Genomic DNA, 22965 nt, shown 5'->3' on the forward strand with positions numbered 1-22965 from the left:
CATGCACTATCTGCAACAAATGTAACCCAGAATGTACAGAAAAGGCACAGAAGAAGCACCTGGCAAAAGCTCTATACCCCTTCCAGAGGATACAAATTGATCACTCCCAAATGCCAAAGGAGTGACAGATTGGAATACGCCCCCTAGTGGAGGTGGACATGACTGCCAGGACCACAGCTAAGGAACTACTGAGTGGGATAGTATGTAGATTTGAGGTCCCAGAGGTGATAGAGAGCGATCAGGCCCAGCCTTCACAGCAACCCTTACAAAAGATTAGGGCAGCACTGGGGGTTCAGTTGGCTCTACACACCCCTTACCGGGAAGGTAGAAAGGATGAAAGGGACACTAGAAAAACAGGATGTTAAAGATGGCCCAAAAGACTAACATGAGTCGGCCAGACAGTTTGCCTATTGCCCTGTTCAGTGTCAGACACACACCCCGGGGGAAATATGCCCTATCTCCTTATAAAATTTAGTTTGGTTCAGCCCCCAGACTTGGCTGTCACTTTCCACAACAGTTACAGTTGCAATCTGATGTGTTGACTAATTATGTGACCTCATTATCACGAGAATTAACCCAAATGCATGTCCAGGTGTTTTCTTCCATTCCAGATCCTGAATTAGATACAGGAACATACCAACTACTGCCTGGAGATTGGGGGCTGGTAAAGAAATTTGTGAGAAAACATTCTCTTGAACCCAGATATGATGGTCCATTCCAAGTTTTGCTGACCACAGCCACCTCAGTGGAATTGGCCGGGAAGAACACCTGAATACACGCTTCCCACTGCAAGAAAGCTCCACCCCCAAGGACAAGATCCCGCCCACTTCATGACGACCATGCTGCATATCCTTTTTCTGTTTGGTCTAGGGGGGAGGCCCAGGAGGGGGGTCATCACAAAAAAAAAAAAAAAAACACAAAAAGATAACATAATTACATTTTGGTACAACTCTTCAGGTACACACGTGACCACCTTTACCTTTGATTACTGTGACATAGTACCTTGTCCGTTTGACTCTTTCATGGCAATGCCATTGGTACAGTGACATCCCTGATGGGAAGGATATATATGTGTGTTTTACAGACAGTTACTGGGGCCAGAATTGTGGTTCCTGGGAGGGACAGTGGGTTGGAACACAGGACCAGATTAGAGGGTATCTGGACCGGTGAATGTGCCCTTGAAAGGGTCATTACGCCCCTCCATATCCTAGCAGAAGATACCCCTGATACATACACTGACCCAGCACACAGTCAGAGGAGGAAGCGAGCAGCTCTCTCCGGAAGCTTTGACCCTCATGTGTACATAGATGCTATAGGGGTCCCAAGGGGGGTCCCTGATGAATTCAAATCCAGGGATCAGGTAAAAGTTGGTTTTGAGTCTTTGATCCCCATAATAAATGTGAACAAGAATGTAGATTGGATCAATTACATATACTACAACCAACAAAGATACGTGAATTACACTAAAGATGCCCTCCAGGGAATTGCTGGCCAGTTACCCCCCCCCCCCCCCCACTTCCTACATGACATTCCAGAACCGGGTGGCCTTAGACATGGTGTTAGCTGAGAAAGGAGGTGTCTGTAAAATGATAGAAAAAACGGGAACCTGTTGCACCTACATTCCTGATAATACCGGCCCAAATGGTAAAGTAACTTTAGCTATAAAGAAAAGAGAAGATTTGTCATTTGAGTTGAAGAAGAACTCCAGTATTACAGACCCATGGGATCAATATTTTAGCTGGATGAGTGGGTGTCAGAAGGTGCTCGCCCAGATAGGGGTAACGGTACTAATAATCCTGGTTCTCTTACCCCCCGATTGTATGCTGTATTCCACCTTTCGTAAAGAAGTTAATGAGCAAGGCTGTAGACAACAGCCCACCTACATTTCTCCACCAAGAAGAAGAGGACCCTCTTATGATGGAGGATGACAAACCCTTCACTCCTCTACAGTCACTCTCTGTCCAAAATCTCACAATCCTCTAGGGTTATAGGGGTAGATAGCACCTGATTGCCCTTCTCCAGCTGTATCGAGGGGGGTAGTGAACTAGTTGCTGCCCAACTCTATATACAGCCTAAAAGAGTTGCTGAGGAGAATGAGCCAGGTGAGTAGGACCTTTTATATGAGGGACAGAAGAAAATAGCCATTTTAGGGGGGACTGTTAAGGAATCCAATGTACATAATGATAATCAGAAAATGTCTATTTGCTTATGTATATACATGTTCCTTACTTATTATGTAATATACAGATTGACTTTCTGTTCGGAGCCAAGATGGCGGGTACCCCCCACATCCCACGCGTTAGAGGAATGCATTCGAGATAAGGGAACCAGCTTCAACCAAACTTCAAGCATCAAGTTTCTTCATTTCTCTTGTATTGTAACCAATAAGATGTACCAATTAGACTGACATAGTAATGACGTACCTTTCTGTATAAAATATTAACACCGCCCACCAATAAATCAGTATTTAGAAGTAGCCGAGCTGAACATGTCTCAGAGAGTGTTTACTTCTAATGTGCATGCACATTTATACTTTTTAATTAGGAATAGCAGCAGATAACCAAGAACTAATTTATAGTTCTTATCCATTTCACTTAACCTGGTTAGAGGTGGGGCAAGTACTTTTGTGAATACCCGAGGTGCTGTAGCAAGCCCAAAGGGCAAGGCTAAAAACTGAAAATGCTGTTCTACTTCGACCGCAGAAACCTCTGGTGAGGAGGAAATATAGGGACATGCAGATATGCATCTCTGTTGTCGATGGATGCCAGAAGTTCTCCTCCTTGCAGGATGGAAACTACTGACTTGATTGACTCCATGCGAAAGGAGCGGATCTCCAGGAACTGATTTAGATTCCGTAGATCTAGACTTGGTCTGATATCCCCATTTGGCTTTGGCACCGTAAATAGGTTTGGGAATCTGTCTGATCACCCCTTGAGCCAATAATCGGTCTAATGCTTGCAACAAGGATTGCCTTTTCCCTGGATCCTTGGGAATGTTTGATCTCGGAAAACAAGACGGTGGCAACTCTTGAAACTCTAGCTTGTATTCTAGAGACACTGCGGAGAGTCCATTTGTCCCAAATCTCACCTGCCAGACTTCTGAGTACCTCAGAAATCTTCCTCCCACCTTGGTGAGGGGAGATGCCTCTTCATGATGAGGTCTAGGTATTCTGCTTTGCAGACTTGCGGCCCAGGTCTTCCTTTGTGCCTGGGTTTGACCCTGGGATCTTCCCATAGAGTCTGATGGGGGTAGCCGTCACCCCGCCTAGAGGTGGATGCCCCTGGCGCGGGTGAAAAAAAAAAGTCAGTTTAAACAAAGGACGCTTATATTTTCTCTTGACTGGCAAAAGAGTACTCATTCCGCTGGAAATTGTTTGAATGTATTTATCCAAACTATCGCCAAATAATCGTTCTCCCGTAAAAGGGAAAACTAGTTAGAAGGTTCTTACGAGGTGTTTCAGCTGACCAACCCTTTAACCAAAGGGTCCTTCGCATATGTACAAGTACAAGCGCAAGGCGTGATGCCTGGTGAACAGAATCCTTCATAGCATCTATAGCAAAGCATAATGCTTTAGGTAGCTCGGCCAATTCCTGTGCTCGTTGTGCAGGGAGCTCATTTGAGAGCATCTGTGAACTGGTCTTTTAACCACTTGCTTACTGGGCACTTAAACCCCCCTCAGTCCCAGACCAATTTTCAGCTTTCAGCGCTGATGCACTTTGAATGACAATTGCGCGGGCATACAACACTGTACCCAAATGAAATTTTTATCATTTTTTTCCCACAAATAGAGCTCTCTTTTGGTGGTATTTAGTTACAGCTCGGAGTTTTATTTTTTGCTAAACAAACAAAAAAAGATGCAAAAAAAAAAAATATATCATGTTTAATAGTTTGTTATAAAATTTTGCAAACGGGTCATTTTTCTCCTTCATTGAAGTGCGCTGATTAGGCGGCACTGATAGGCTGCACTGGTGGGCACAGATGGGCTGCATTGGTGGGCACTGATAGGCATAGTTAAGGCGGCACTAATAGGCACAGATAAGGCGGCACCGATGGGCACAGATAAGGCGGCACTGATGGGCAAAGATGGGCGGCACGGATGGGCACTGATAGGTACCACTGATAGATGGGACTGATGGGCACTGATAGGTGGCACTGGTAGATGACACTGATGGGCACAGATAAGTGGCACTGGGGTGCAGCATCTTTGAGGCAGATTGTGGGCACTGCTGGGTGGCACTGTGGGCACTGCTGGGTGGCACTGATGGGGGGCACTTTTTAAAAATTTGGCACTGCAGGGGGCAGGTGGGCACTGGCAGGGGGCAGGTGGGCACTAGCAGGGCTGGCCGTGATCGGGACTAATGTCTGCTTTTTTTTTCTCCTCGCGCTGTCAGCGCGAGGAGGAATAATAGCCGATTACCGGCTCCGTTATATCACATGATCAGCTGTCATTGGCTGACAGCTGATCACGTGATAAGGGGTCGGGATTGCCCCTTGCACGGATCGGTGATCAGGCGAGTCTCATGGACTCGCCGATCACAGAGCACGCCACGTGCGCCCCTCAGGGGGCGCGCAGGCCGCTCGTGCACGGGACGACGTCAATAGACGTCGCCCCGGCAAAGGAGATCCGCGCTGTAGCCGTCATTTGGCTATAGCGCGGATCTCAAGTGGTTAAGGACTGACAGATGCCTATAGCTGCAATTGCAGGCTGAGCAACAGTACCTGCTAAGGAAAAAGAGGATTTTAACAGAACTTCCAACTTCTTATCTGTTGGATCTTTAAGCATAAGCGCATTGTCCACTGGGCAAGTTAAACTTTTATTCACATTGGAAATTGCAGCGTCAACTGCTGGAACTTTCCATCTTTTCGTAAATTTTTCTTCCATAGGATAGAGACTTGAGAATCTCTTTGGAGGGGAAAAATGCTTATCCGGATGATCCTATTCGGTATAAATAAGCTTTTCCAGTAATGCGTGGACGGGAAATGCATGCAAAGGCTGTAAAGGCTTTAAGGAACACAAAGAGGAGAATGGACCAGTTAGGGGCAGCATGAAAGCAGAGCGAACCATCTTTGTAAGGCTCTGTACTTCAGATTGTGAAGTAGGAACTTCAAGTATTGTTTCTTCCACAGAGGAATAATCGGCTTGTCTTTCCTCCTGATCATCTGAGGCCAATACCCCATCCTGTCCCCATAATTATTTTGGACCCTCCACTGACTGTAAAGAGTCTAAGGTGGGGGAGGGGGATCTATCCACTTGGATGGACGATGCGATTAAAGCCGCTAATCTTCCTTCTAAGCCTTGCTAGGCAGAGGAAAATGCATCTTCAGTCACATATACAGGGGCTGAAGTGTGTGAAGCAGTTGCACCACCGCTAGCTTCCAATGACTCACCCTGGCTTGCCATGTCTGATCTCTCCGAAGAGGAAGACAGTATGAAGGCATAACTGGGATTCCCAGCGCCTGGGGGTGACACCATAGGTACCTTTAAGGTAGGTCTGGAAGACATGGTGCTAAGCACAAAGCAGAGGTACACACAAAATATTTTCTTGACAACAGGTCTATAAAAACATCACCACCAAAATAACAGTGCTTTAGTTGCCAAGTAACAATAGTTTTTCCTTTTTGGAAATGCCCGTTTACACCCTTACGTGCCCAGCGCTCTGGTGTCTCTTAGTGTGACAGACTTCAGTTAAAAAGTCTTTCTGAAAATGAGTGTCCATGATATAAATCCAAAGAACATGATTGGCATCCTCAGCGCTTCCCCCTCAGCTTTGCGGCAAGTGCTGTGTGTGGACGTTACATCCACACACATCGCCACGTGACCTTGGGGACACGCCCCTCTGCGTCCTCGGGCATACCCGCCCTTCTCTTTGAATATGTCTGGTTCGCACACGAACGGCATTCGGGTCTGCAATTGCAGACCTGAAGGGAGAAGGTGACGCTGGCCGTTACTTTCGGAAGCTGAACATGCCGGCTGAAACAGGGATCGACATTTACACCGCCCTGCTAGGGACCCATATGGTCAACACAAAGGTGAGTATCTGTAACTTGTGGATGCACTATATACCTCTACAAGAGGGGAGGCGAAGAGGGAGGTTCTGTCAGCAGATTTAGATTTATAGTCTTTAAAACCACTGAGGCGCAGGGCGTTTCCCAATGTTACTATGCGGAAGTGCTGGGTTGTAATTAAACCATGCAGCTAAACAGCTGCGTCAACCATTCAGCCACCACCCATATAGAAGTTTATACACATCTCTGTATTAGTAACTGCTGTATTTTTACCAAATACCACAAGATTTCTTTAAGTGAGAACCCCCTCTGCGCTGGGACCACATATGTTCTGAGACAGAGCTTCACTAAGACACATACATAGGTAGTTGTAAGTTACTCCCTATGGAGGAGACATTTCTAAGGCATATAAGGTATATTAAAGGAAAAAGTATAGCTTCTTCCCTTACCTTGTCCTCGCTGCAGGATACTGCCGATTTAACAGACAGATCCAAATTTCACCCATCACGGCGGGCAGCGTAGTTTAAACCTTCACAGACTGGGGCCCTTTTAATAGGGGTTCCGCTCCTTTGGGCCTTGTATAGCACCCCTCAGTACAACTTTAGGTAATGTAGCAAGACCAAAAAGAGTCCTGGTTCCTGGGGTCCAGCTCTCAGAGAGACGCTTACAGGCAAAGCCTTGTTCTTGAGTCGAAGTCCAGGTACCATCCTATGGCCTCAGTGGCGAGGATAGATCAGGTTGTGGAGGTTTTTTAAATCCAGCATGGATCCCTACCTGGAGCTCCTCAGAGAACATCTTCACTCGTGACCAACACCTTAAAAACTGGCGAAAAAACTGTGCTCCTGGAAGGAGGAAGGGTTATATAGGGGAGTCAACTTTTGGTTATACCAGCGTCAACACCTGAAGGTAGGCACATAACCCACTAAGTAAATACTTGAGGCTCTGTGTCCTATGATTTACGATAACCTCCTGACATGCCACATTTTGGCATGTCATTTTCTTTAAGAGTCTTTAAAGCAGAACTTCCACTTTTGGGTGGAACTCCGCTTTAAACTAGGGGTGATTTTCTCCAAGAAGGTCCACCACCTTTATATACTAGCACAAAATTGAGGATTCATGAAGTGGGGTAGAGGTACAAAGGCGGCGCTTGTGGACATGTCAAAAGCTTTTCCAGTGGAAAATTACCAGGAGATACTCACCTATAACCCATAGTGAATGAACTCCGTGTCTTGTACTTTACAATTAGGATAGAGATTTTTGAACTCGGTACAACCTAGTCCTTATTGTCCCAATGTAATACCAGGAACTGCTCTTTACAGGAGAAGGTCACTGGCTCAGACCCAAAGTAAGAGCGAAGAGGAAAGAAACAAAAACACAAAGCTAAAATGTACCCCTGTATGGTACTCAAGGCCAGATGTGACTGATGGAGCAGTACATTTTTGCACTCCCGTGACCCATTTTCAGCAGAGCGTGGACTGAAGTTCACACTCTGCTTATGTCACAGATATCAGTCCACGCACTGCGTCATCCCGACCACAGAGTCTGGATCCACCAAGTGCCTGGACCGATACCAGTTTCAGTCTCTCAGCGAGCCGCTGGGTTCTGAGCGGAGAGCCGCTGACAGACAGGCAGCAGCTCTCTGCTCAGGGGGCTGCAAGAACCAAGCCATCGGCGGTGTTAGATCGCTCAGTTCTCAGTGCAGAGGCACCGGACAGATGCAGCATCGATCCCATGCCGCATCCACCTAGGCAAGTATAATGGGTGGAAAAAAAAAATACTTCTTCTTTAAAACCAAAATAGAATATATTTCACATTATCAGTGATTCGATGTGGTTGGGAGTATCTCAACATAAATGCCAATTTTGTAGCAGGGGATGCCAAGAATCTGAATTGTATTTTGGTGCAGACTTTTGGCAAAATCAGTAAGCCAATCACACAAGTAGGAAATTACATATCTGGGGGTGTTCGGTAAACCATCTTTGTACAGAACACCTCCAGGTAGCCATACTACATTGCATTTTACAGAAAATTACAGAGCTGCAGATTTTAATTGAATGTTATTAAACATTTCCTTTTCAATGTGACTTGTGTCACAATTGTATATGCTATATATTTTTTATTTGCCATTTTCCCCCCCCCCACAAAAGTGGCGCTACCCAATAAATATTTGTAAGCTAAAAATTGACATACATAATTGAGATAGTTTCCTTTTAACCCCTTTATGGTCAGGTTGAAACAAATCTTAATGCCTGATTACAGTTTAGCAACCTTGACATGCATTAGTGTAACTGTACATATCATTGCAACTGCTTGGTGTCTCAAGGTGGATTATACTTTTTTTTCAGGACAAATTGGGCTTTCATTTGGTGATAAATGGTAATAGATATCTCCTGGCACAAAATAGTGAAAACACATTTAAAATGTAGCTATTTCTTACCATTACCGTCACCTACCATCAAAGAACTGAAAATATATTTTCCTGCTTTTGCAGATTGCAGCAATACCAAATTTGTAGGTTATTAGCTGTTTGTGCCTGTAGTGAGACCCAGAAACAATAGTGCACACTTTTTTTTTATCCTACCTAAAACATTGATACTAACTTAAAAATATGTTATCTTTTCTTTTAATTCTACGTAAAATAGGCTGTCATGGCAGAGACACATCAAAATATCATTTTTTTCATTTAGACTTTAAACTGAGTCAGTGCTCCAAGAGAGCACTTCCCCTCCCAACAGAAATAGTTGACCAAGTTATATGATCCTTAGGCTAAAATCAAGAAACAGAAACCTGTATTGAAGCTGAATAAACATGGACACTAATGTCATTCTACACAAAATCAACCGACAAGGAACAAAATTTGTGTTTCCAAATCCAAGTGGCAAAGCTTTCAATTAAGTAAATGGAATGGGTAAATAACCCCATTGTTTCCAAGGGTCAAATTATATCCTTAGTCAACCCCAATGTTGACTCAAGCGGTCCCTTACACAATGGCTGAGATACAAGGTTTATATGACACCAAAACATCAATAGTCCCAAACGTATGAACAGGGTATAAGGTTATTGACTAAAAGTGTCTCCAAAGAAAGATGGTTTGTACAGATAAACCTTTCTTCAATCCTCAGTAAAAACATACAAAGTCTATTTCCAATACACAAGGAGGGCTTTTAAATCGTGTATAGGAATATTTTATATATATATATATATATATATATATATTTTTTTTTTTTTCTGGACCTCCCCATGTCTGCCTACTATGGGTCAGCTCCGCCCCCTCCAGGACCACCTTTTTCTTAGCCCATAAAGGGAGGCTGTCTGCCCACACCAGTGTTCTTTGTCGTCCTCGCTCCGGATGCCTTTTTAAGTTTTTATATTTATTTTTTCTCCATCCACCCTTTTCGGAGTCAGCCTCTCCCGGATCGGAAGACCCCCCCCAGGAGGTGGGTTCCCATGGTCCTGGGATTGTATGGTACAGTATAAATGACTGTGTATTACTGGCAAAGGTCACTGCCAGTATAAATGACTGTATATACCTTCGTTAGGCAGGTGCTGGCACTCTCTCCTTCCATGTTTTTGTGTGTTCAGGTAGTGCTTTGGCTCGCTGGGACTTGTAGTTCACCTCCTCCACATGTATTCCTTTCAGGAAGCTCAGAGTTGAGCAGGTGAGGTCAGAGGTAGCTTCCTCTTGGATTGCCTAGCAAACACCAGAATGCTCACTGCTGGTTTGCAGCAGGCTCTGTCCTCTAGGTTAATCTCAGCCTCCAGCTGATCAATCTGCTACTCTGCTAAGATAAGCCTGATTTCCAGGACTCTCATTACTTACAGCTGTGTTACTCATCTGTCAGAGTGTTATTATCCTGTGCCTTTATAGATGGGGGTCTGCCTGCCTAGTTGCCTTAGCACTGAAGATTCGAATGGAGAAGTTTAATTTATTTTTTTAAATGAGAGAGAAGGGCCCAGTGTGAGCTAAACACCCGCAAAGAGGTTCCTAATCAGCATTCCAGCCTCAAAGGAGTAAAAAGGGCACTAGACATGACAAATCACAGATTCGTATGCAGCTGGATAGTCGCCTGTTGTCACAGCATTCCAGATCTCCCTCACCCTTAACTCACTTTAGTCGCTCGGACCTGAGCCAAGAAACCAGAAAGCCCGTAGAAAGAGCAAATCCGGGCGCAGACAGAGAAGATCATCTTCTTCGGATAGGTCTTCATCGCCAGCCCAGGCAAAAGGAGGATCCTGTTGGGCCTGCTCAGCTGAGGTCAGAGGAAAGTGGGGGTGCATCTTGCTTTAAGGAGGCGGCTCAAGACAATGCTGCGAATGCACGCCAGGTTAAATCCTACATTAAGCACGCAGTCAAGGAAGGGTTAAACAGTGTTTCAAGGAATCCTGCTCATCCTGCTATATCTTCAGCATCTGCAGATTCAGATCATGTGTTTTCAGTGCGTTCTAACTCTAACGTCGATATCGATTCAGATCAATCTGAGGCGAGATGGTCTCGGAATCGCATATGTTTGATTTTTGCACTGGTGGAGGCTGTTAAGGGTGCGATGAAGTGGCAGGAAGAATTGTCGCCTCCAAAGAAACAGCAGAGATACTACCCGTATTTAAAGAAATCTTTACCTTCCTTCCCATTCATTTCTAAAATGAAAGAAGTATTTGACGATGAGTGGGCGGGGCCTGAAAAGCTCAATGTGCATAATAGAGTATCGAAGCTGTAACCCTTGGGACACTATGCCTAAGGTGGATGCTTCATTACCTAGATTTGCCTGCCACATTCCACTTCTGCTGGAGGATTCAATCTCCTTTAGGGATCCTATGGATTGCAGAATAAAGGCAGACCTAAAAAGGTTGTAAAGTTTGGCCGGAGCAGCCTGCAGGCCGGTGGTAGTGCTCACTTCTGAGGCAGCAGCACTTGGGTTGGATTCGCACCTGTGCATTTTTGGCGCTTTTTGCAGTTTTGCGCTACCGTTCATTTACCATGGTCTCCTATGGGACGTGTTCTATGGTGCGGGTCTGCGGAATGCAGGGAGCGCATGGGTGTGAATCCAGCCTTAGAATGTGGGTAGCGGAGTTGGTGGATGGATGTTAAGATGAAAGTCTGGGAAGTGGCAGTTCTTCTCTTTTGCAGTTTTCAAGACTGCTGTAGAGTTTGTGGCTGAAGTGGCTGTTGGCCAGGTCAGGGAGCCGCTTCAAAAGATGACAGCAAAGATAATGGCTCATTCCATCACAGCCCGCAGAGCCTTATGGTTGAAGCATTGGTCGGCCGATAAGGTTTCTAAGCACAGTCTATGTTCAGTTCCATTCGACAGGAAGCTACTCTTTGGGAAGATTTAGAATCAGCAATTCAGCGGGTTTCCGGCAGCAGATTTAGCCTAGTCCCGCAGAACAGAAAAAGAAAAAACAGCAGCCCTTTCGGTTTAACAAGAGATCCAATGAAGGATTCAGAGAGGCCAGTACTTAGACAGTTTTTCATGGCAGGGAGCTGATGCAACCTTCCAAGCCCACGGCCAACAAAGTTTCTAAGGCGTCAAATAAGTCCTTCTGAAGGTGTCTCCACTTAACCCTCTCAAGTAGTCGTACAAATTACAGGATGCCTGGATTGTAGTGGTCATTTGATCACGTTATCGTCTCGAGTTCAGAACAAGGCCCCCTCAGACCTTGTTCGTAGAAACTGGGCTTCCTACAGATGTTTGAGAGGATATATAGGGGAGCTGTTGGCAGCAAGGGGCAACATTCCGGTTCCAAGGCACAAATTGAGTCGAAGAGTGTGTAACCCTCTGTTTTTGGTCCCAGAGGCTTCAGGGGCTGTCGGACCAGTTTTTGACCTCAAAGTCCTGAATTCTTACATGAAGGTTCCACCATTCAAAATGGAGTCACTGGAAACTATCATTTCAGTTGTGGACTCAGGAGACTGGATGGTTTCCAATGATCTGGCGGATGCGTATCTTCTTGTTTCCATAGACACATCTCACCATCGCTTTCTCATGTTTTCCGTGGAAGGCTCTCATTTTCAATTATAAAGTGGTTGTAGACCCTCCCCCACAACTTTGTCCCATGTAAACCAGCATAAAAAACCCCTAATGAACACTGCTTGTAGATATCTCCTTACTTGCTTAGTATTGTTGTAATCCTTGTTGTTCTGTAGAATGAAGTCACTGAGCATGCCCAGATCTCCTCTGATTTAAGGCACACTCTCTACGTCTTATCTATCGGTTATCAGGACTTCCTACAGCACAACACTGAACTCTACTAATGCTCAGAGCTTCCTGGTCGGGACCCCCATGAGTCCGGTCACGAGTCCCGCGGACTCGATCGCCGTGGGCATACCCGCGATCGTCTCACGGGGCGGCTGAACAGAGAGATGCCGCTGTAAACAGCATCTGCCCGTTCTGCCTAGATACTAGTGGCACTGATCTCTGCTCCATGTGATTGGAGCAGAGATCAGTATTCACTAAATGAAAGCCCAGCCCCCAACAGTTAGTAACACACCCCTAGGAACACTTAACCCCCTACACTGACACCCACTGGTTAACCCCTTCACTGCTAGTGTCATTTACACAGGAATCACTGCATTTATATAGAAGCGATTGCTGTATAAATGACAATGGTCCCAAAAATGTGTAAAAAATGTCTGATGTGTCTGCCATAATGTCGCAGTCACAAAAATCGCTGATCGTCGCCATTACTAATAAAAAAAAAGAATAAAAGTGCCATAAAACTATCCCCTATTTTGTAAACGTTATAACTTTTGCGCAAACCAATCAATAATCACTTATTGTGATTTTTTTTTACCAAAAATATGTAGAAGAATACATATTGACCTAAACTGAGGGAAATTTTTTTTTTTTATATATTTTTTTGGGGGATAGTTATTATAATAAAAAGTAAAAAATAATGCGTTTTTTTTTCTAAATTGTCGCTCTATTTTTGTTTATAGCGCAAAAAATAAAAACCGCAGGGGTGATCAAATACCACCAAAAGAAAGCTCTATTTGTGGGAAAAAAAGGACTTCAATTTTGTTTGGGAGCCACGTCGCATGACCGCGCAATTGTCCGTTAAAGCAAAAAATGGTCTGGATTTGGCCAGCAAAATGGTCCGGGGCTGAAGTGGTTAAATACATTCCATTTCCTCCAGATCACTCTATAGGCTTCGATCTGTTCGTGGTCAACTCCACAAAAGGTACTCCATATTACTTATATATTCCACTCTCTGTAACCACTCTTTTATAACTGGTTTCCTATTACACAACCATTTTTTTGGGATGAGCCCTTTGCGGCGTTAAGCAAGAATGGAACCAACAATTTCCTATATTGTGTTGTGGTTTTAGTTGTCCCATGAAACAAGCAGGTCCAGGGGTTTTGCGGGATCTTTTCCCGTTATCTTCTCTATATATGCCAGTATTCCTGCCAATATTCCCTTATTCGTGGGCAGTCTCACCATATATGCATTGTTGTTCCTATTTGATTACAATTCCTCCAGCACTGGGGGGGGGATTGTTTGGATGAAATGTATTAATTCTAGCTGGAGTCAAGTACCAACGCACCATGCACTTGTAATTTGCCTCCATCGTGGTTATGTCTGTTGAATACTTGTATACTGCACCTATCATTTGTGTTTCCTCTAATTTTGTGCCTATATCATGTTCCCATTTCTTTATGAAAGGTAGGGTCCCGTGGCTTTCTAGATCTGTTAAAATTGCATATATTTGGGATATTTCATGTCTTATTGGTATTTTTCAATTACAGAGCTTTTCAATTGGGGTTAGTCCTTCCTCCTCTCTAATTGGTTGGGGCAGTGCACTCACTCACCAATTGCTTTATTTGTAAATATTCCCAACTAAGTGGTGCCACCCGTGGATCCTCATTAATTCTTGCCTTGGAATAATTTCCTCGTGTATTGTGATATCTTAATTGTACACCCCCCATTTGTTTTCCCATCTGTGTCCCGTTTCCTGGGCTAAAAAAATTAGTACCCGAAAGTGAAGTTAAAGGGGAATTATATTTCCATTTTTCTTTTCGGTACAATGTGTCCCATATTTTAAATACTATTTTAGTTAACTTGTGCGTGTTCGTACTCTGTGTTCTAAATTTCAGTGGGATTCATATAGTTTTTTGAAGTTGTGTCGCATAGTGTGTCTTCCATCTTTACCCATCTCTTATTAGTGTTTAAATTTGCCCACTCCACCATTCTTGTTAAAACAATTTCCTTATAGTACCTTTTTACGTCTGGACATGCCAACCCTTCTTTTTTTTTTCCTGGACAGCAGATTATTATTTACTCTGCCATATACATTTCAGAACTATTTTCATTACTTTGAAAAAGTGTGATGGTATTTCTATCGGGAGCATCTGGAATTTATATGTTATCTTCGGTAACATCATCATTTTTAATTTATTTATCCCACCTAGCCATGAAATTGGTCTATTCTCTATTTTTTTTAACTCTGTTTTAATATCGTCGAGTAGTGGAATGTAGCTTGATATAACTTAGTGGGGGTTAGTTTAACGCCTAGATAGGTTATTTCATTCAGTAAGCTTCCTTTTTTTTTGTTTAACCCCATGTTCAATATTACCATTTTTATAGGATTAATCTTAAAATTTGAGAGCTCACCATACGGTTTAAGTTCTTTTATTAAATTAGGTAGTGACAGCCTTGGTTTGGTCATATATAGGAGTATGTCGTCTGCATATGCCACAAGCTTATGCTCCTCATCTCCGCCTATGTCTAAGTTGTTCCGTATTTTAGTTAACAATGGTTCTAATGCAATTACATACAAGATCGGTGAGAGCGGGCATCCTTGCCTTGTACCGTTAGACATTTCAAAAGGAGACGACATACTCCCATTGACCCCAAACCTGGCTGTAGGCTGGTTGTATAGATTACTAATCCATCTCATAAATCTTGGTCCCACAGTCCTATGCTCCAGACGCAGGGGTGGCCAACCCGCGGCTCGCGAGCAGCATGCGGCTCTTTGCCCGGTTCCATGCGGCTCTTACGTTCGGACTGGGCCGATGGTTCAGTGACAGGCAGCCCGAGTCTCTGCACTCCTCTGCTTATGAGAGTATAAGCGAGGACCTGCTCCACTCCTCCCACACATCAACAGCCAATCAGCAGGTAGTGCCTCCCCAGCCCGCCCCCCTCTACAGCCCGCCACATTTGAATACATCGGCGCTGAAGTGAGGCTGAAGGGGGGCAGAGGAAGGAGAAACACACTGTATCTGAAGCCGATGAGATACAAGAAGGTATGACCACAAGTGTGCAGGTTACTGATCTGTTCTCCCTTCTCCCTCTGTCTTGCTCTGTACTTTTTTTTTTTTTTTTTTTTATAGCCGTTTTACCTGCACACTGATAAGATCTGCTGGGCACATTCTCTGTCTGTTGATAGTGTGACACACGGTTGGCTGTTAACCATTTCAGCTTCTTTTCACTTATTTATCCAGAGCTCTGTGTGTGCTGCATGCTTTCTGTGATGTTTTTTGGAAGAATTTACTGCTAGTTCAGGCTAGAAGACCCATTAACTGTTTATTGTTATCCTGACCAGTTCACTGTTTGTAAGACAATTTGTATTTTGGAAATTAGATGAGCTGCTGTCTTATGTCACATGGATGCACTTTCAAAGGAAGATTACTGACTTGATGAAAATGGCTGGCCTGTGGTCTTTGTAGTGTTAAAACAGTGTGTGACATTTACAATAAATCCAGCTGAGCAAAAGTATGTGTGTATGAGGAAGGGATGGGGTGATGTTCATGTGTGCCCATGCGTATGATGTGGCTCTTTGCGGTAACTTGGTAAAAAATGTGGCTCTTGGTCTTCGTCTGGTTGGCCACCCCTGCTCCAGAGTGTTGTGCATACATTGTAATGTTTTTTTTTTCATGCAGCCTGTGTGCTGAACAGGGAAAAAAAAAAAAAAAAAAAAAAGATTGATCAGTAGGTAATTACCCACCATTAGAATACCACCCTTCATCCACACATTTCTAATGATGGGCATACATGCATTTTTTATTTTTTTTTTTAACTGTGGGGGTGAACTCCCCTCCTACAGTGCTGGAGTTGCTCATTTACGTATCGTGGGAGAAAATGCTGTTGCTGTCAAGATAAATAAATCAGTGCTACAGCTGAATGGCATACCTGCTAAGCAAAGGATGGTTAACAATAAAACAAAGTAAAATTACAGTATACCATACCTGCAAAGCAAATAAACTAAAACATACTAAAAATAAAAGAGAGAGAATAGATATAGAACAATAGCGAGAGAACATTTGAGAAAACCGTAGAGAGCGAACATAAGAGTGAACAATAGAAAGAGGGAGAGGAAACATAAAACAATTATTTTTGCCTTTGTTATTTTATATATATTTTAGTGTTTTTTTATTGTTTGATTTTTAAATTTTTTCACTTTTATAAAAACTGTAAACTGAATGTTGCAGATTAGGGTCTCTCAAAATGATCTTTCGAGAACCTGTGTTAGTGTGCCCTAGGGCTGTGAGGTGCTGCACCCTACGCTAATACTCAACTAATGTGTGGTAGTGTTTGAAACAGTCACTGATGCAGAGACCAGGTTGGTCAGGACAGAAGGGACAATAAAATTGGGTATTCACAGCTAAATCCACGTTTTCTGTAGACACATCTTCTTTGGGTAGGGGTACCAGGGAGGACATACGGAAAATGCCACTCACTGCATTTGCATTGGGAAGGTGGGCCATAGCACCATCTGGAAACAGAAGGGCTGTGATGACCTCTTCCTGGAATTTAAGGAAGGATCCAGTCCCTCCTGAAGAAAATTGAAATAAATATACAGACACTTTTTGTACCAGCGTCTGGCCTTACGGTCAATTAGGGATGGCATCAACAACTGGTCGTTGAGGTCCACCCCTCCCATATTAAGGTTCCATTCTTCGACACAGAGGGGTTTCTCCAAAACATCAGTCGCCGTAGAAATTTGGACTGTCGTATCTGTGTGAAGAGAGGACAGTACGAAAAGTCGGGATTCTACAAACCGTTAGAGGAAGCCCTGGCGATTAGATCGCACGGTGCCAAATGCACCAATTCCATAATCAAAAACATGACTAAAAAGTGGCATGCTCGTGTAATAATTGTCCACATACAAGTGGTACCCCTATCTGAATAAGGGTGACACCAAGTCCCACACAATCTTACCAGTGCTCCTGCTCTACGTGACTATCTTTTCCCTCGTAAACCATAAAACTATATGTATATCCTGTTGCCCTGTCACAGAGCTTATACATCTTGAACTCATATCTGGCATGTTTGCTGGGAAGATACCGTTTGATAGACAAGCGGCCAGAAAACTTAATCAGGGACTCATCAATACAGACAACTTGATCGGGAGTAAACAAGGTGCAAATTGTTGGTTGAAGTGGTTTACGAGGGGCCGAATTTTGTAGAGCCAATCAAATCCAGGATCACTCTGAGGACCACAGAGTTCATTGAAGTGCATGAACCACAAAACTGCGAACGCTGCAGTTATGTGTTTTGTAAATGGCAGTGATCGATTGATACTGCACTTGGATGTGCTGGTATAAACGAAGGTGCTAGCAGGTATCTGGGCTGATCCTGCTAACACTTCATTTTTTGGAAAACTAAACTGCTGGGGACACTAGTATAGATCTGATCAGATATCGATCCGTTCAGACACTATACTACTAAGGTAGGTGAATGGTGCATACATGGGTGTTAGCGCTACTGGCACTAATCTGACGCTGCCTGGGGCGACGCTGACCCTGACACTAAAACTGATATCACCCGCTGGATGATCAGGGGGTAAAACCTTCATTCAGGTAAAATACGGCGGGTGCCCTGACGCTATAAAAAAAAACAAGCTAACCAGTGTCACCCGTGACACTAACACAATGATCACTGGTGACGGGGTGATCAAGGGGTTAAACCTGTATGGGGGGGGGGGGGGGGGGGTTAGGAGGGGTCCCTAAACCTATCTGGGCCTACAATAAAGTACCCAAACGCAGATTTTTGTCACTAATGACACCAGCACAGTGATCAAAAAAAATATGAACACTGCATTGGGTGACACAGTGACAGGGGGTGAAGGGGTTAACTGAGGGGTGCCAAGTGTACCTATGTGAGCTGGTGACAATGTAGGGTTGGTGCACTTATTCTGAGATGTCGTCTCTCCTTTCTCTGAAACAAAGACTTCCACGAGAAGAGATGACATCACTTCCCCGGCTGTGTTTACACTTACACATGCAGAAGGATCTCATTCGCCAGGAGCGATCACCAAGTCCAGGCCAGATACATTGGCCTGGGGTACGATTTAATCCAATTGTCACACGTGCGACATATAGCTACGATGCTTCGTGCAGCTGGGCCAACCTGCCGCAGTATAACTGCAGCGGCTGGTCCGAAACCGGTTAAAGACTGTTGAGAGGATGGAGCTACAAAGTCCAGAATGGAAGTTAGAGAAATATTTAGTCAGTTCTCTAGAGCAGTTGCTCTTTTGTATATGTGAGACTCACAAACCATTCTAAGGCCCTGTTCCCATCTGTGCAGTACACTTTAGATGCATTGAACCCTATATAAGCTGCATTTTGATAAAAACGCATCAAAGGTACAGTAAGCAGAATTTCTTTTATAGCACTGCACCTAAAGCGCGCAAGAGAATATTGGTGCCAACACTTACCTGGTAACATCTGTATGACGCTCTAGCAGGTAGTCCATAACTTTTTCAAATTGACTCAGATTCAACCGGATGGGGATGAAGACTGGTAGCTCAGACGATAGCTTTGGACGCACATCCCATTCCTATGTGCACATACACAAGAAACCACATAATCCATTTGCTTAAAGTTTTCACTGACAAAACAGTACATTAGGCTGCTAGCTGCAATAAGAGGTACTTGGGTACTATAGTTAATACTGCAACATTACAATTCTAATTCATACAGTACATTACTGAACTCTGGAATTTGAGACCCCCAAAAGGCTAATTTTAGACTAGCATCATTCTATGAAGAGTGATTCCTCTGAGGATTGCCTTTCAGAGGGCATTTGACAGGTAGCAAGGACGTCCCTTCCTGTTTTATCCCATAAAGTCCTGCACCACTGTGCAATGCCGTAACCACATTGCAAGTGAATTAGGATGATTTTTTCCACGTGTACACACACACACACACACCTACACACACACACACCTACACACACACACACCTACACACACACACACACCTACTGCCTTTGCAGATAGAGGGTAATAATAGTATTGATCTAGTGATCTCCCTGCAGCTGTTCTGTTTCTCTGTGTGGAGGTGGCCATCTTGGTAGAAGCAGGGCTTTGTTTCCTCATATCATAGCCTCCAGCAAGGAAAACAGTGAGAAGCACAATATTGACACCAATTTTCAGCAGTCAGAGGTAGAAGTGCTTTAAATCCCACATTGTGGATATTCAGCTATGGAGCTGCCATCCCAGGTGCGCCCAGATGACCTCACATAGCAAAAAGTGCACCGCTATTTTTTTTTAGGAAGAACTCGAGACAGAGTAAATGTAAGGGCACTGCATATTCACAATTAACATTTCCAAATGGTCCCCATACCATAACAAATCTTCCCCGAGCTCAGGTCCACTTTAAAGATCTTGCATTAAAATCTTGCGTCAGAAACAAACTCTTCAAAGTCAAACACTGGCCTCTGTTCCTGTTATCCTGGACATCTCAATGTTCAGTCAGTTCTGATGTTTGCAGCTCTACTCCAGAGTGTTTGAACTAATTTACATGCCCAAGACAGAGAACTCCATGTGCCCACATGCAGCTCCCTATGCCAGTTTATTTAGCTTACCCTCTGACCAGTAAGGTTTATATTAAATATAAAGTATTTGTAAAAGCATAACTTAGAAAGAGAGGCAATGATTAAAACAGTGCTAAATCTTTAAACCAGAGAGCATTTATTTGCATTAAACACACTGTATATTAAAAGCGGGGTTCCACCCTATAGTGGAACTTCCGCTCATCGGAACCCTCCCCCCTCCGGTGTCACAGTTGGCACCTTTCAGGGGGGAGGGGGGGTGCATATACCTGTCTAAGACAGGTATTTTCACCCACTTCCGGGCATAGACTCCCACGGGAGTCTATGCCTCTTCCTGTCCCGGCGCTCTGTCTGCTGGGACACACACGGGTCCCAGAGACAGCGTGGACCATTCCTATTGCGCTGCGCGACTCGCACATGAGCAGTAGGGAAACGGGAAGTGAAGCCGCACCGCTTCACTTCCTGATTCCCTCACATAGAATGGCGGCGGCGGCAGCCGAGCGACCGACTGGCCTCGGCTGCCGACATCGCTGGATCCTGGGACAGTGTCCATTTATTAAAAGTCAGCAGCTGCAGTATTTGTAGCTGCTGGCTTTTAATATTTTTTTTTTATATATTTTTTTTTGATAAATTAGTCTACAGTGGGGAAAATAATTATTTGATCCCCTGCAGTTTTTGTAGTTTGCAGACTTAAAAAGGAAATGAAGTGCCTATATTTTTTTATCATAGGTATTTAGTATTTTAACCACTTCCCCGACCGGTGCACGCTGACTTACGTCGGCAGAATGGCATGGGCAGGCAAATGGGCGTACCTGTACGTCCCTTTAAATTTGCCGCCCTGGCATCGCGAGCACACCGCCATGCTCGCGTGTCGGTCTGGACCCCCGTGAGTCCGGTCGCGGGTCCCGCGGACTTGATCGCCACGGGCATACTCGCGATAGTCTCACGGGTCGGCTGAACTAGGAGATGCCGTTGTAAACAGCATCTCCCAGTTCTGCCTAGCAACAAGTGATCCTGGTCTCTGCTCCATGTGATTGGAGCAGAGATCAGTGTTCACTAAAAGAAAGCCCAGCCCCCAACAGTTAGTAACAAGCCCCTAGGAACACTTAACCCCTACACTGCCACCCACTGGTTAACCCCTTCACTGCCAGTGTCATTTACACAGGAATCACTGCATTTGTATAGCAGTGATTGCTGTATAAATGACAATGGTCCCACCAATGTGTCAAAAATGTCCGATGTGTCCGCCATAATGTCGCAGTCACAATAAAAATCGCTGATCGCCGCCTTTACTAGTAAAAAAAAAAAAAAAAAAAAAGATTAATAAAAATGCCATAAAACGATCCCCTATTTTAAAAAAGCTATAACTTTTGCGCAAACCAAACGCTTATTGCGATTTTTTTTACCCAAAAAAATGTAGAAGAATACGTATTGGCCTAAACTGAGGGAAAATTTTTTTTTTTTATATATATATATTTTTGGGGGATATTTATTATAATAAAAAGTAAAAAATAATGCGTTTTTTTCTAAATTGTCGCTCTATTTTTGTTTATAGCGCAAAAAATAAAAACCGCAGGGGTGATCAAATACCACCAAAAGAAAGCTCTATTTGTGGGAAAAAAGGACGTCAGTTTTGTTTGGGAGCCACGTCGCACAACCGCGCAATTGTCAGTTTAATCGTTGCAGTGCCGAATCGCAAAAGGTGGTCTGGTCTTAAGCCAGCAAAATGGTCCGGGGCTGAAGTGGTTAAATGATAGAGACAGAATATCAACCAAAAATCCAGAAAAAAACACACGATACAAATGTTATAAATTGAGTTGCATTTCAGTGAGTAAAATAAATATTTGATCCCCAAGCAAAACATGATTTCGTACTTGGTGGAGAAACCCTTGTTGGCAAGCACAAAGGCAAGACGTTTCTTCTAGTTAGTGACCCAATTTCCACACATCTCTGGAGGGATTTTGGTCCACTCTTTTCTAAATCCTTAAAAGTGTTACTAAACCCAGTAAAATTACAATAGTTCATCTCCCGCCGACCCCACAGCTTAGAAATCTTCGTTTTCCATAAAAATATTGCCATTATATACCTTTTTGATTGATCTATATACCATGGTCAGCGATCAGCTGCAGTTTCTCCAGTGCTGAGCGTTAAGGAAGGTGGAGATTTCCACTTCAGCGTGTATACACGCCCACATGTGTGATGCCAGTATCATGTGACCTGGCTAGCTCTGATCAACAAATAATTATTCTCTCCAGCATAAAAGACAACTGTGCATGTACAGGTTGGGTACTCTGCCCGTGTTAGCTGGCTTTCCTCAGATAGACAGTGCAGGAGGGAAGGATCTGTGCATACACGATAAAACAGCCTTTTTACACAATGCAGAGGATTAACCCCTTAAGTTCCACAGTGAGTATAACAAGCATGATATGCTGCATAAACAGACAGATTTTACGGTTGTGGGTTTAGTAACACTAATGCCGCGTACACACGATCAAACTATCCGGCAGAAAAGTCCCCATAAATCCAGCAGACTTAGAAAGTAGTTTTGACTCAAAAACTGTCCGCTGGACTGCGAGTCCGGCGGACAATCTGGCCGGGAGTGTGCTAGTCCGCCGTACTGTTGAAATGAACGGACTTTCCCACACATGGAGGAAAGTCCGTTCATTTTGAAGACAGCTCCAGGTAACCGGGACTAGCGAAAGAAGTCAATGTCGCCGCCTACGGCGGCGAGATTGACACATTGCTGGCCCCGTCAGCTGGTATGGACTTACAGGGGGAAGCCCTACGCCGAAAAAACGGTGTGGGTTCCCCCCAAAGTCCATATCAGACCCTTATCCGAGCACGCAGCCCAGCCGGTCAGGAAAGGGGGTGGGAAAACCGAGCCCCCCCCCCCGAGCCGTATCATTCCGCGTGCCCTCAACATGGGGGGTGCTTTGAGGAAAGGGGGGCCACACGGCCCCCACCCCAAAGCACCTTGTCCCCATGTTGATGAGGACAATGGCATCTTCCCGACAACCCTGGCCGTTGGTTGTCGGGGTCTGCAGGCGGGGGGGGCTTATCGGAATCTGGGAGCCCCCTTTAATGAGGGGGCCCCTGATACCGGCCCCCCACCCTACTACACCACTGTGCCGCCCCTAAGTCGCCGCACACCGCGTCCCTGTCATTGCGGCCAGAGAGAGCGACGAGTCA

The 22965-nt window shown here is 44.4% G+C and overlaps 1 protein-coding gene across 2 annotated transcripts in view; it reads right to left on the reverse strand.

Moving 5' to 3' along the window:
• The window catches only part of RBM44 (RNA binding motif protein 44), a 444878-nt gene that overhangs the window by 111077 nt on the left and 310836 nt on the right, over nt 1–22965 (reverse strand). For both annotated transcript variants that reach the window (XM_077448311.1, XM_077448312.1), the window contains exon 15: nt 18659–18780. In XM_077448311.1, coding sequence (XP_077304437.1) covers nt 18659–18780 — 122 coding nt within the window. The remainder of the gene's footprint in view (nt 1–18658; nt 18781–22965) is intronic.

Source organism: Lithobates pipiens, unplaced genomic scaffold, assembly GCF_037356315.1.
Source record: "Lithobates pipiens isolate NorthernLeopardFrog02 unplaced genomic scaffold, aLitPip1_a1.2 Scaffold_22, whole genome shotgun sequence".
In the NCBI taxonomy this organism is placed as follows: Eukaryota; Metazoa; Chordata; class Amphibia; order Anura; family Ranidae; genus Lithobates; species Lithobates pipiens.